The following is a 15605-nucleotide window of genomic DNA, read 5'->3' on the forward strand; positions in this document are numbered from 1 at the left end:
TATCCTGTACTGATCTGCAAATCATAAAAAAATTAGAAAAACATGCTAGAGCCAAAAATGTCAGAAAAAATCCCAGAGGGTGACTAAGATATAGGTGATATGATGCAGGTTAAGACTGGTTTTATAAGATCAAAAAGTAAGAGGTAATCAAAACTTGACACATAATAGACCAATTTGGTCTATTATGTGTCAAAAGCCTTAAACAAGAAGAAAAACTGTTGACAAGATTGCTGGCATGGTTGGTGAGTGAATACTGTATCCATATTCTCCAACCATTAGGTAGAAATTTCAAATCCCATGGCATGGATGTTTATGAGTGCCTTTAGGTGGTAGAATATTTATTTAGTGTAGACTGTTACCCAGCTTATTGGTTTGAAGTGGCTATAAAAAGTAGCATGTTTGATTTCTAGAAAAAGTGAAATTTCAAAACCTTTTATTAAAAAAAAGAATGTCATTGTAATATAAATTACATAATGTCTTCTTATTTGATAACACTTATTTGATAACTCCTCCTCAAGATATGCTTTGCAACCAAATCTGAATACAGTAGTCTAATAAGGCTTTGTCAGGAGAAATGATACCCTCATTTCTACTCATCAGTAGTCCTCTGAAATCCTAATCAAGATAATATATAGTCAGCAATATCTCATGGTTACTAGGTGAGCACAGTATAAGACAACTATATGGTGTTTGACTACTGCTACATGGATGTCTCAGTGGCTCCCTTGAACCTCAACTCATACCACTGTTTGGTTCTAAAAATAAATAAAAAAAAAAATCAGCTAACGCCTGTTTTATTTTTTTTTATTATTCCTGTATAGGGGAGGGCCGTCTTAGCCCTGTCTACCTTCTGGAGACTGAGTGGGCAGTTCAATCTCTACTGGTACCCAATCAGAGACAGCTGGCCAAAGGCTATCACTAATTAAGTGGCACGCAGTGAAGAGAGAAGGCTCAACAAGTGCCACCACACCCTAACACAATATATTTAATGTCTGAAATAATGTGGGTTCTACGGTCGATTTTCTTGAGTTTACGGGACGAAAAACCAGCGTTTCCAGAAGGAAAAAGCCTGCTTGCCTGTGCCAGCGATCGACTAACTTGGGAACCGGTTGAAACAAGGCTTAGAAAAAATTTCCTCTAGTTGCTGACTAGATTTGAAAGCAAGTCTTCCTTCGTGCGGTCAAGCACTGTGGTGTGCAAACACCACATCCACTGAGCTACATAAGCTTTGTTTGGTTCTATGAATGGTAAATAAGGCTTTTTCAGTCAATAGGGTGACTTATCAGGAGAGCATACTCTGATGATCCAGATTTATTGTATAGTAGTAAGATGTTTAGAGGAAACTTTTCTAGGACAGCATATGCACAACCTTAGTCCAGACCAGTTGCATTCTGTTGTTGAACACACTGTGCAAAAGGATGCGGTTGTGGTATACCAGGAGGGCAGCACACTGAACAATAATAATGTGTAATGCTTGGGCTGAACAGTAATGTGTTCATGTGCTGCTCAGCACACTGAGCAGCCCATGAATGTGTAATGGAAGTGAATAAAGATGTGTTATTTATGCTTGTGTCACTTTTCTCCTTATTATGCACACAGAAAAATTATTATATCTACATTCGATATGCACCACTGGTGGTGAATTTTGGAACTACTATTTTTTTTCCTCAGATATCGCTTCTGCAAAGTTTTGCTGCATTTGGATCATGGGGTGGTGCTCCACAAGGCCTCAAACAGGGAGGCTTTAATTTTGTTCACTGTATATGTATAGTTGAGGCTAACTTCTAAAAGCTGCTTTACTTTAATTCATTGCCAAACTTTCTTACATATTTTTATTCAATATGATGTTAATTTTTATCCTTCTTAAAACTAAGTAATGATTACTTCCAATTTCAAATCTTATGTTCTAAACCAGTATTGAAATTATCACTGTCAACAATAACACAGTCAACAACAAGACCTTTTTTCTAGTGTTTTCTCTCAATGTGAATTTCTGCATGCTCATGTTTCAGCAGAAGTTGAAATATGGGTGTTAGTAATGACTAGTTCATGTCCTGATTAGAAATCCAGCAGGCACTTACCATTATTATTATTAGCTTTACCCTTTTCAATGGCCCATCATGGCCAATGTGAATCTTTTTTAGAACCCGCTTCCTGCTTATGATAGGGCAGTTAATCCTATCTGCATCATCTACTATGTTTGCAACTGCATCTGTTTTTCTGGCTGATTTGCATATTTTGCAAGATGAAAACCAGGTTGATTCGAACTCAGATCTTTTCACTTAAAAGGCATTGTCAATATTAGATGATCTAACAGAAGCTCATTATATAATATACATATAAAAATTATCGGACAAAAGCTAGCAATCCAACAGGCACTTACCATTATTATTATTAGCTTTACCCTTTTCAATGGCCCATCATGGCCAATGTGAATCTTTTTTAGAACCCGCTTCCTGCTTATGATAGGGCAGTTAATCCTATCTGCATCAACTACTATGTTTGCAACTGCATCTGTTTTTCTGGCTGATTTGCTTATTTTGCAAGATGAAAACCAGGTTGATTCGAACTCAGATCTTTTCACTTAAAAGGCATTGTCAATATTAGATGATCTAACAGATCTAACTCATTATATAATATACATATAAAAATTATCGGACAAAAGCTAGCAAGTAATGCAATAAAAATATATGATAAAAGCAAGCCAAAGGAAATACCAAAAAGAAATCACGTCTTTTGTGAATGAAAGGAAGAATAAATGCAAAAATGTTCTAAGATAAATTTTACAGAAACATTTTTGCATAGTGTGATATCCTTTATTATCAGTACCAGTTGAACCTAGATCCATATTTTGAATGATATACTGTAGATAATTCCTTGTCATTTGTAAGCACAGTATACCAAGGTTTAAGATACAAAAAAAGGGTTATTAATATTTTTTGGATTGTCAGCAAATTGTAGTTTTCTTGAAAATACTGCTGAAAGATTGAAACAATGTTTTTCTTGTAAAATGTAGAAACGATATAAATATTGTAAATATTCTATATAACAAAATTTTGTTTCTTCATTCCCATGGAGAACTGAACAACTAGTCCAACAATGTAGCTTACAGTTACATCACATGGAAAATAGCCAAGGGAGGTTGTTTGAGAGAAGTACGAGGGGGGGGGGATGAAAAGTTCTGATAAACACTTAAAACAAAAATGATATGAAAGTAACTGATATAACCACAAGAACTGAAGGAGGTACTGAAGATTAAACACTCGGGAAACTGAGCAGAAGCATGTTGCTTTTGTAGGACAAATGCACCTGCTCACGAAACTCAAGAGACAATATACGATATGGGCTCTCGATGTCTGTCTCACCTAATCTATTTGCCAGACCTGGTTCCATCTGACTATTTCCTATTCTCAAATTTAAAGAAACACTTGAAAGGAACAAATAATGAAGTCATATTGGCGTCGCCGTAGCACGTGGCGGTGAATTTGAGCTGTGCAGCAGAAAGTGATTTTTAATCGGTGAATAGTCCGTTTTTTTCCCCGTTTTTCTACGTTTTTGAGTGCTGAATTGTTTCTCTGAATACGAGTGTACTTCAGTGGTTGTTTTTCGGAAGTTAGTTGCTGTCGCGATATAATATATTTGGTACCGTGAGAATCGAACGCGTAACGGTGGAAGACAAAACGAAGCTAAGTTACTGTATTTAGTTATATTTCATTTTATTTAATTATATTAGTACTTAAATGTTCTGATGTTTGTACTTTTTTCCCCTCTTATTTATCAATTGAATAATTATTAAGGATTACGCTACTCGGCAGTAAGGAATGATGGTGGATTCAGCAGCAGTCGCAAGTGGCGTAACGCCAAGTCCTCCGCCATTTAAGAACTCAATTATTAGCAATATCATAAGGGACTTTGTGGCATGCAGTACTTGCGGCATGTATGCTTCTAGGGAATTACATATGTGGCTTGTTAAAGAGAGTGGAGAGCGTATGTGTGCAAAATGCAGGCAGTTGGAGGAAATAAGTACATTAGATATATCGATATCCGACTTTGTTGCTCCAGGTACGGAGAATGAATGTAGGAAGACAAGTAGTATGATAGGAGAGAATGAGAAAATAATGGTTGATAGTGTGGAAGGTGTGAGTGACTGTGGAAGTTTAGGAGATGGTTTTGTTTGGGAGAGTGAATTTAGATTAAGAGTGACTGACCTGCAGAGGGAGATAGATGAGTTGAAAGAGGAGGTGGAATATCTAGTGAATGAGAGCAGAAGTATGAAAGATAAGATTAGGAGAATGGAAGAGATGAATGCAAGGCGAATCAGAGTAGGAGAGAGAGAGAATTTAAGCAGTATGAGTGAGAGGTATGGGGGTGCTAGAAGAGGAGAGATTGGAAACAGTAGAAGAGAGGGAATGAGAGAGAGGTATGGGAATGCTAGCAGACGAGAGAATGGAAACAGTAGGAGAGACGGAATGAGAGAGAGATATGGAAGTGCTAGAAGAGGAGAGAATGGAAACGGTAGGAGAGATGGAATGAGAGAGAGGTATGGGAATGCTAGAAGACGAGTGGATGGAAACAGTAGTAGGAGAGACAGAATGAGAGAGGGATATGGAAGTGCTAGAAATGGAGAAAATGGAAACAGTAGGAGAGAGGGAATGAGAGAGATGTATGGGAGTGCTAGAAGAGGAGAGAATGGAAACAGTAGGAGAGAGAGGTATGGGAATGAAAGAAGAGGAGAGAATGGAAACAATAGGAGCGATGGAATGGTAAGAGGTATAATGTATGGTGACTCAATGATCCGTGGTGTTCAAGATAGGATGCGTGAGGAGTGTTTGCCAGGAGGAACAATAGAAAGGGTGGCTATGGCAATTAAGAGAAGTGAAAGGGTGGATGAGATGATTGTGATGGTAGGAAGGAATGACTTGAGTGGTAATGTAAGTCGGGCAGCGAGAGATATGAGATTTTTGCTTGAGACTGTACGGAAGAAGACAGAGAGAGGAAAAATAGTGTGCGTGTTGCCTAGGTATGATAATGATGAGCTGAGCAGAAGAGCGGTGATATTGAATGGCATAATAGCGAGAATGTGTGACAAGAGAGGACTGGTATATGTGGATGCTTGGAGTGCATTTGAGGAAAGAGAGGAGTTGTTTGCGAGAGACCGTTTACATTTGAATGAGGAAGGACGTAGGCATCTGGAGAGATTGCTGTTCTGAACGAGTCAGTGTGTCCCAGGGAGGATGATAGCAGGGGTGGCCTCTTGTGGGAATGGATACTTGGGAGAAGGGAGACAATGTCAGGTAAGACTGAGCCCAGTGGAGTCTAGAAGGGATAATGCTGGGTATAGAAACAATGGCATTTATATGCTGTATACTAATGCCAGGAGTATCCGGAATAAGGGAGAGGAATTGGTGGCGCAGATAGCATCAGCCTGGCCAAAAATTATTGCGATCACTGAGACGTGGTTGACAGAAGGGGATATAAAAACAGGTATAGAAGTTGCTGGGTATAGCATTTTTCGCCAGGATAGGAGGGGAAAGTGTGGTGGTGGGGTGCTGCTTATGATAAGTGATGACCTATGTCCTCTAAGAGTGGAGAATTTGGAAGGAAGTGAGACAAATGATTTTGAGAGCGTATGGTGTGAGGTAGAGGTAGGCAAGACAGGATATTTAGTGGGGTGTTGCTACAGACCCAGGAGCACAGAGGACGGGGACCAGGAGATGTTTAGACAGCTAAGTTTGGCAAGTGCAAGAAGAATGATTGTTATGGGAGATTTTAACTTCAGTAGTATAAATTGGAGAGAGGAATATGCATGTAACAATAGGGGAATGGAATTTCTAGAATTCTTGAGGGACAAATGTCTTAGGCAACATGTAACAGAGGGAACAAGAGGTTCAAAAATTTTGGATTTGGTTATAGCATCAGAAGAGTTGATAATAACTGAGTTGACGTCTCTCCCACCAGTTGGAGAGAGTGACCATATGGTTTTGACTTGGAAAATGAATATACATGCAGGAGTATCAAAGAGACGGGAACTTATGTGGAATTATAAGGCAGGTGATTATAATAGTCTTAGACGTCAACTTCGGGAAGTTTCATGGAGGGAGGAATTGGAAGGCCGGGATATCACCAGTGCGTGGGAAATTGTGAAAGAATATTTGTTATCAGCAATGGTAAGTTGTATACCACGAGTGAAGAAGAGGGCGCAATTTGGAGTAAAGTGGATGACAAACAATATTAAACAGGAATTGCATGCGAAAAAGAGGCTATGGAAGAGATATAAGGAGACAGGTGAAGAGATGCATGAGGAATATAAGACACAGGCCAGAAGAGTGACTCGTGTGGTAAGGAAAGCGAAACTGGAATATGAGAGGAGATTGGCCCTAAGATCCAAAGAAAATCCTAGGGAATTTTTTAGCTATGTGGCCAGTAGGAGGAGAAATGACTGTGGAAGAATGATATTGTGGGATAAAAATGGGAATAGAGTGACTGATGCAGAGGACATAGTGGAATTGTTCAATGAACACTTTATTGGAGTATTTCATCCTAGAGGAGTCAGTTTTAATGCTAGAGGGATAGGACTGGTACGAGGTCTGGAGGTACAGGAGGAGAGTGTGTTTCAGATACTGAGTACTCTGGATTTCAGTAAAGCTGTGGGACTGGATGGTATTTCGCCACGAGTTTTGAGAGAATGTGCTAGGGAATTGACAATACCTTTAACGTGGCTTTTCAATGAAAGTCTGGCTTTGGCAAAGGTGCCCAGGGAATGGAAGGAAGGTAAGATAGTGCCATTGCATAAGGGTGGTAACAGACTGGAAGTGTCTAATTATAGGCCAGTCTGTGTGTCATCAGTAGTTGTTAAGATCTTGGAGAAAGTAGTGAGGGACCGTGTACAGCATTGGGCAGATGAGGGTAATGTTATCTGTGAGAATCAACATGGATTTGTGAAAGGACGCTCTTGTTTTAGCAATATGCTAGCCTTTTATAATAAAGTTACAAGAGCATTAGATGAGGGAAAGGCATATACTGCAATTTTCTTAGACTTGGCGAAGGCATTTGACAGGGTGCCACATGATAAGCTGATATTTAAGTTGCAGCACATGGGTCTGGATGTCAGATTGGTCAACTGGATTCAGGATTGGCTGTCTGATAGGTATCAGAGAGTTGTGTATGGTGGAGCAGTTTCCAGGAGGCAGAGGGTTACAAGTGGGGTCCCACAGGGCTCAGTACTAGGACCTATATTGTTTAACCTTTATATTAATGACATAGCCAGTGGATTGCAGGGGGATATTCAGTTGTTTGCGGATGATGCGAAGCTTGGAAGGATTATTAGTAATAGTGCAGATGTGGTAGCCCTGCAAGAGGATTTAAATAAGCTAGATAGATGGGCAAATGAATGGGGGTGTCAGTTTAATGCAGCAAAATGTAAGGTCTTGAGGTTTGGGAAACATCGATGGGATGCTACATACTCTATGGGAGGAGTTATACTGGAGGAAGTAGGGGAGACAAGAGATCTGGGGTTGATGATTGATAGAAACCTGAAGTTTAGGGGACATATTGCAAAGGTGGTGAAGGTAACACAGAGGATTGCTGCTATTATGAGAAGGACACTGACCTGCAGAGATAAGAGGGTTATCATTCCGTTGTATAAGTCTCTGATCAGACCACACTTGGACTATTGTTCTCAGATTTGGTCCCCAGGATTTGAAGGGGATAAATTAACTGTGGAAAGGATACAAAGACGGATGACAAAGATGGTTTCAGGACTGTACAAGGATAGTTATGAGGATCGGCTGAGAGAATGTGGACTGCAGAGTTTGGTGGATAGAAGAAGGAGAGGTGATATGATTGAGACTTTTAAACTGTTGAGAGGTGGTTACAGGGTTGACACTGGGGAGTTCTTTCGCTTGGTTGATCAGCGGGAAGGAGTGATGACAAGAGGCCATCCCTGGAAGTTACGAAAGGAAACTGTGAGCAAGAGGGTAAGGAGTGGTTTCTTTCTGTGGAGGGTGGTTGAGCCGTGGAATGCATTGCCTGATGGAGTGGTGGGAGCGAGAACGGTCAGTGGGTTTAAGGAGTGGTATGATAAACTTTGTGTTTCTCGGGGGGGGGACCTCCCCTCGATGAGTCTTGACAGACTTTGTCTTAGAAAGGACCTCCCTCGATGAGTCTTTTGACTCCTTGGAGGCCTGAATAATAATAATAATAATAATAATAATAATATCTGCAGCTGAGAACTGGTTTGTGCAATAAGAGAAAGACTTTTTTCTCTCAGAGGACTACAATGTTACAGGGAATGATATGAAATTAGAGGCTCCAAAAAAGACTTATTAAAATTATAAACTGATCGATTTCTAGGTGAACAAGAATATGATACTCTATGGGAACAGCATAGTTTAGTGAAGGAAAATTGCAAAAGTGTTTTTATTTGGTTTTAAGTAAAAAGCTAAACTTTCCAATGTTTTAGACTAAAATAATTCAATTTTATCCGAACTACAGGACATTATTGACAGAAGAATCACTACATAAATTTATTCAAACAAGAATAGCATGACTCTTGCTCTAATGAAGAAAAGTAGGAAAACATAGAACTAGCTATCAAACAACATAAAATGATAATATTTCAAGTTAAATACATAAAAATATGGGAGAATATGGAATAAAAGTCATTCTTTGCAAAGAAAAATTGGCTATATATATAAAAACTACTAAATCAGTATTTATTCCAATACATAAAAAAAAGACAATGTTCAAGAATGCAGTAATTTTATAGGCTAATAAAAATTATTTTATATATTATTAAAGAAATTGCATAAGCAAAGTAGATATTAGATCCAGCATTATTTCCAAGCTGAATGTCGAAACTATCTGTAAGTTAACCAGAGAGCCTGCAGAAATACTTTCCTCAGCTTCCCTGAGTTGCCTTAGCGTGGACTACTTAAAAGACCTAAGTGTTGTCCACGCATCTATATATTCACCTTTTATTAGTCCATACATACATAATTTTATATTGCTGAACTGAAGCATTTTGGCTCTTGATTTGAATAATTATTTTTACTCACCACCGTAAAAGAAAACTAGAAAAGCACGCCAACTGAGAGTTTGCTTACAAAAAATACATTTCTCTGACATCTCAAGTTCCTTAGTACTGAATGAGAGTTTTTGCTCTCTCTCAAGGTTTCTGCCTGATCTCTGAAGAGAACCAATTAGTTCAAACAGCTGTCAGGCCAGTGAAACCTTATCAAAAATGGACTAATAAAAGCCAAATATATAGATGCCTGGGCAGTGCCTACGTCTTTATTATTACACTAATTTTACATTGCCAAACTGAAGCCTTTTAGTTCTTTATTTTAATAATTATTAAAGAAAGCCTGAAACAAAGTATAATAAATAGAACTAGCTTGGATGGCTATAGGTATTATCTCTGCTCTCCAACCTATAGGTTTCAATCTCATTCTGGCATGAAACATCTCTAGGTGGTAGATGATTTTCATTACCTCACTACTGCTTTGCTTACTAGAGGCCTGAAGTGGCTTGAAAATGCCAAGTTTGTTGTTTAGCATAGAGATTCCACAGTGGATTCAGCATATTGCAGAAGTGGGTAAAACAGTACAAAGGATTGCTTGGATGTTGAAACTTGGACAACACTAACTAGTCATCAGGGTTTGTTCTCCATGCATTATCACATGTTGCTTGAAAGAAATTAAATGTTCATTTTTGCAAGTCATACTTGATATGGTTCTGACTCGCTGTTCTGGCAACAACACAAGCCTTGTAACATTGCTTGAAGTAATAACAGTGTAGCCGAGCTAAAGGTTAATAAAGTTAATGCTATTCTCATATTTTAATCTCAGCCTTAAGAATACAAACCAACTCTTAGTGTGTATGCATAATGAGACTAAATACTAAAGCGAAGTTTATTTTTGAGGGGAGGTGACTTACTACTTAAGAAAATACTTGACCAAAGACTAGAGACCACAAATATGAGAGCCCAGAGAAAGATTAGAGGTGTGAACAGATGACATCAATGGCAAGTTCATATTAAAAAACAAGGATATTAGGAAAAAACTTTACATTGTCAGCATCCAGGAATGCATTAGCAGAGCTAATCTCAGGTGGTCTGGTCACTTAAACAGAATGGGCGAGGAAAGATTAGCAAAACAAGTGTTCTCCACCAGGTTGGCAGGAAAATGACCCAGAGGAAGACCAAGATATAGGTGGATTGATATGGTAAAAAGTGCCTTAGACGATAGAAATATAAGATCTGATAATGTTGGAGTCTTGACAAGTAACAGACTGATTTGGAGGAAAATTGTAGATAGGAGGTTAGTAATGATGTAAATTTTTCATGTAGTACTATCATATCCTGTACACCCCTTGAGGGTACATGGCAGGAATATGATGATGACTCACTACTGTTCCTTATTAAGCAGCAAGGTGAAATATGCTAAGTGTCCACACAGAAGCAACACCTTGTGTTAAAAAAATTAACCTCCACCTCAGTTACATGAATATAGAACATAAAACTAGATCCAGCACTCAGCTACAGCTTAAAAAAAGAGGCCACAGGCATTGTTTTAGATCTGTAATAGAGAGGGAGATGAAATCCAACAATAATAGTTATTATTATCCAATAATATAAACATAATTTTGAAAATTTTGCTTTTCTAAATTTAATTACTGGTTTTGAGTACCCATAAAATAAAGCAATAAAATTTTGCAATTTACCAAGCATTTTCCGTGATAAGCTAATTTCTTGCCTCGATGCAGCAACCAACATGTGTTAATGTGTTCTTCCCCATTTGTATCACATACAAGGGATTCAGGTTCCTCTTCACAATTCTGCATTTTAACTAAATACAAAAAAAAAAAAACAGCTAAAATATTTGATTCTTAAACTGTGCAACATAAATAGCACACACCTAAGATTTAATTTTTTTAAAAATCTTTGAATAATCAACCTTAAGTTAATCCTATAAAGGTTTCTCTTTACAATTCTGAATGTTAATTAAGTACAAAAATCAGCTAACATAAATTTTTGTAATTTATTTTCTAAACAATTTTTGTAAAAAAACAAAATAAAATATCTCTCCCACCCATGGTACTAGTGTGCTATAGATTTACTTACCTTTTTTGGGTGGTAGTCATAAAAAAAATATAATTTTTTTTTATTATATATCTGGTCAGAGGTACCCCCGTGTGTGAGCAAGAGGAATAGAAGAAGGGAGGAATATATTCACATTTTTCTTGAACAGCTGAGGGTTATAATCTTTGGGGAAAGCAGAGTGGGGAGAGACTGTTCCATAAGACAGAAGTAGATGGAATGAAAGAGGAAGCAACGAATTTGGTTCAGTGAGTTTCAAAATGGACTGTAAAAGGTTGTTGGTTAGCAGTGGCTCTTGTTTTAATGATTTTGGAGGAGAGTGGAGGAATGATAGTGGCCAATTCAGCAGAGCACTGTCGATGAAATTATCTGCAGAAGAAGCACAAGACAGAAACCGAACATCTGTGGGAGAGGGATCATTAATTAGCTTGATTGTCCTCCTCTGGAGAGAATCAAACAATCTTAGACAGATTTTGGTGCACCACCCTCAATATGGGAGTAGTATTCCATGACTGGAAGATTTGGGCTTTGTATAGAGTTAACAGCTGTGAAAGTGTGAAGTATTCTTGTGTGAAAAAGTGGAACATAAAACACACTGGGAGGGAGTTGGTTAAAATTCTAATTCTAGCTTAATACGCTTCTTTGAAAGGATATTAATACAAATCCTATTAAAATTTACAGCTTTTAATATTAAAATCTTCACATGATATTCTGCAAGTAAATTATCATTTCTCCAGGCTACATCACTAAGGCAATTAATGTGAAGTCATTAACTTCTATATACAAGTAGCCTAGTCATAAAGATATTTCATGTGCAAACTCTGTTTGTTACTTGGTTGATACACCTTTTCATTGCTTATATATGGGAAATATAAGAATGCTGCATTATTTCAATCTTGGTATTGAATCAATCGACCGTGAAATGCGGTGATTGATTCATTCAATTCTCGGGTGGCACACCATTTGGCAACTCCTATAGGCAGAGATGACCTGCTAATGCTTCTGCCTGGTATCTCAACTTGGGCCTGGCTCCCACTGAAGAGACCTCAATAAAGGTCGAAACTAGTCTGGGTAGTGGCCCTTCCCTTAATGCATAACATTAGACACATCCGCAAGGAGATGTGTTTTGCATTATAGGAGATACTGAGACAGCAGTGTTGGTAGCTTGCTCCAGCTTTGCAACGAGTTGCCCTGGTGTTGTACCACCTTACCCCCAGTCCTGAAGATACTTTCAGGTGCAAACTTTGTTTGCTCACACTTGGATAAAGGATTAAACTAAATTTATTACATTTTAAGACTATCTTTCACCAAGGAAACAAAAACAATGCCAACAATAGAAGAAAATATAATGACCACCCAAAAATTTGACAAGAAGAATGCAATAAAACAGATGAAAAACAATAAAGCACCAGGCATTGATACTATCCCTACTGAACTGTGGTCATACATATGGAGGTAGCACATGAATAGAATATTTAATAACCCTATTCAATAAAATACTACAAACATTCCCAGATGACTGGAGAACTGGAAAGATCATCCCAATATACAAGAAAGGAGACAAAAGAGACTGCAGAAATTACAGACCAATCAATTTACTCTCCCACACCTATAAAATATTCATAAGAATTATACAAAATAGATTTAAAAAAAACACCTATGAAGAACTGATAGGCATAGAACAAGCTGGTTTCTAAGGAAACTATTCAACAATAGTTTTTTCACATTTATTTTCAAATTATTTTCACATTGCACCAACTAGCAGAGCTCAGCTGGGAAGACCATAAAGAACTATACTGTTGTTTTGTGGACTTTAAACAAGCTTTCGATAGCATCAACAGAAAAATCCTTCTTAAAGTTCTACTAGAAAAAGCAATAGACAAATATATAATACAGTTTCTGATAAAATATTACTCTAAGAGAAATGCAATAATTAAAAAGGACACACTCACAACAGAACCCATAGAGATCCAAAAAGGAGTAATACAAGGATGCCCATTATCCCCATGCCTATTCAACATATATCTAGACTAAGTTGTAAAGAAGCCAATAGACAACGAGCCTGGAATCAATGTCAATGGTTTAAACATAAATAATATCAAATATGCAGATGATCTTGTTCTTATTGCAAGAACCCCAAATGAACTACAAAGGTTGATAAACAAGCTGGAACAGAACTACCATCTCAGCCACCCTAAATGGAGAACAAATAGAACAAGTAGACAACTTCATATATCTTGGATCAAAACTAACAGAAACAATAGATGAACTGAAAACAATCAAACACAGAATAGCAATAGGATGGACTATATGGGAAAACTACAGAAAATCTGAAAAATAAACGATATCTAAGGAAGCCAAAATCAAATTATATGAATCAATAATTATACCAACAGTCATCTATGGAGCAGAACATGAGAAAAAACTGCTGGCATTTGAAATGAAATGCTTAAGAAAAATAAATAGAACAAGTTGGATAGAAAAGAAAACAAATAGCATAGTCAGACAAGAATTATTGTATAAAAAGACAATAATAGAAAAAAATTAGGAAACAACAACTGAGATGGTTTGGCCACACTGTACGCATGGACGCAGACAGACTTCCTAACGTCCTAATCAATACTTTTCCAACTGAAAAAAGAAGACCCAGCTGAAATTAATAAAGAACATTTTGGGATGCAGAACATATAAGGAACTTTTTCAAACAGCAAGGAATAGAAAAGACTGGAAGATCCTGCTCAACCTGTCTTAGACAGAAGAGAAGAAGAAGAGAAGTATGTAGAGTCACATACTAGCAGTAAGTCATCTTTTAGCCTTTTTGCTAGATACTAAGTGGGCTGAATATGTGCTATCCAAATTTTTGGAATTGTTATGCCACCATTATTGTTGAGATTAGGGTGGTTAATCAGAATTTCACAGGCTTCTTTAAATTTTCTTTCATACCAGGTTTTTGTATGATGTAAAGAGCAGGTACTTTTCCAATAAATTTGGTGTAGTGTTGAGAGCGTGATCTGAAAGGTTTGCTTCACCAAAATTGTTATATTTAATGTGTCTTTTGTGTTCTTTTTTATGCATAGGGATTATACGTCCAGTTTCACCAATATAAGGTAAGTTACAGGTGCAGTAGATGCAATAAACTCCAGGATGTGCCAATGAGAGGAGAGGATCCTTAGAGAAGTTGAATATGTTTTTTAATTTTATAGGTGGTTTAAAAGTGGCATTGAGATTATAATGGTGTAGGATTCTATTGATTTTTTCTGATAACTCTTTAATGTATGGGATGGCTATGGTTTTACTGTAATCTATATTCTTTTTTGATGAAGTTTTATGAAGAACTTTATTAATAGTATTTTTGTTATAGCCATTATTTATAAATGTGTTGCTAATAATCTTTAATTCTTGTTGATTAGAGCAAATTGTTATAGCTCTGTTTTTAAGGGTGTTAATGACCAAATTTTTGCGATGGGTGGTGATATGAGTTAGCATGTACATATTGGCCAGTATGTGTCAGTTTGTGGTAAACCATGAAGGATAGACTGCCTGAAGGAAGACGCGTGACCAGTATATCCAGGAATGGGAGTGAGTCCTGATTTTCAATTTCAATAGTAAATTGTATGTGTTCGTGTGGCTAAGGAATGTGTTTAATGTTCATCGACCGTGTGGCCAGATAACGAAAACATCGTCAACATATCTAAGCCACACTGTACGTTTTAGAGTAAAGGAATCAAGAGCACTTTGCTCAAAACTTTCCATATGAAAGTTAGCAATTTAGGGGGGGGGGATAGTGGTGAGCCCATGGCCATACCTTCTTTTTGTAGGTAAAATTTATTTTGCCTGTAAGTGTTATGTTATTAATTTTGTTTATAAAGTGTTGTATTTTTTTTTTTTTTTTTTTCACCAGCGGTCCAGCCAGTAATTGTTGTAACGGTTGACAGTAACTTTAGCAAACCATGTAGATTGTAGTGCAGCTTGTTTCTTTGTATATATATGTGTATGCTCCAGATGATGACCATGATATGAAGGTCGAAACGTCAAATGTTCATTTTGGTTTATATTAAACTAAAGTTTTGCTCGAACACAGTAGTTGTCTCCATTATTTTCCATAATGTAGTGAATTTATTAACTTTAACAATGTGGAACATAAGAGTATATCGAGGCTTTGAATTAAACTCTGATCACTATATGGTATCAGCAAAAATTCAGTTTAAACCAAAGTGACTAAAAATAATAAAATTGAAAATTCTTATCAACCTAGTTACAAAATTTCTTCATTACAGGATCGTGTAATGAAGAAATAAGTTAGACAAGAATGTCAAAAATGCACAAACTTAAAAACAGAAACCACACATGAATCAAGTGACATAGAAGAGGAATGAGAAAATTTGAAACAAATTCTCACAAAAGCAGCAACAGAAAGTTTAGGAATTTGTTCCTAAGATAAAAATGAAGATAAAATGAAGAAAATTTTATCTTCATTTTATCAGAAAATGAAGATAAAATTTTTTCG

The 15605-nt window shown here is 37.1% G+C and overlaps 1 protein-coding gene across 1 annotated transcript in view; it reads right to left on the reverse strand.

Moving 5' to 3' along the window:
- Positions 1-15605, reverse strand: part of LOC150105530 (reversion-inducing cysteine-rich protein with Kazal motifs-like) — a 279764-nt gene that overhangs the window by 15096 nt on the left and 249063 nt on the right. Inside the window, exon 19 of the mRNA XM_090394242.1 lies at positions 10723-10847. Coding sequence (XP_090250368.1) covers positions 10723-10847 — 125 coding nt within the window. The remainder of the gene's footprint in view (positions 1-10722; positions 10848-15605) is intronic.

The sequence above is a fragment of the Typopeltis vanoorti genome, chromosome 6 (assembly GCF_054136105.1).
Source record: "Typopeltis vanoorti isolate ZY-2024b chromosome 6, IOZ_Tvanoo_1.0, whole genome shotgun sequence".
NCBI lineage: Eukaryota > Metazoa > Arthropoda > Arachnida > Uropygi > Thelyphonidae > Typopeltis > Typopeltis vanoorti.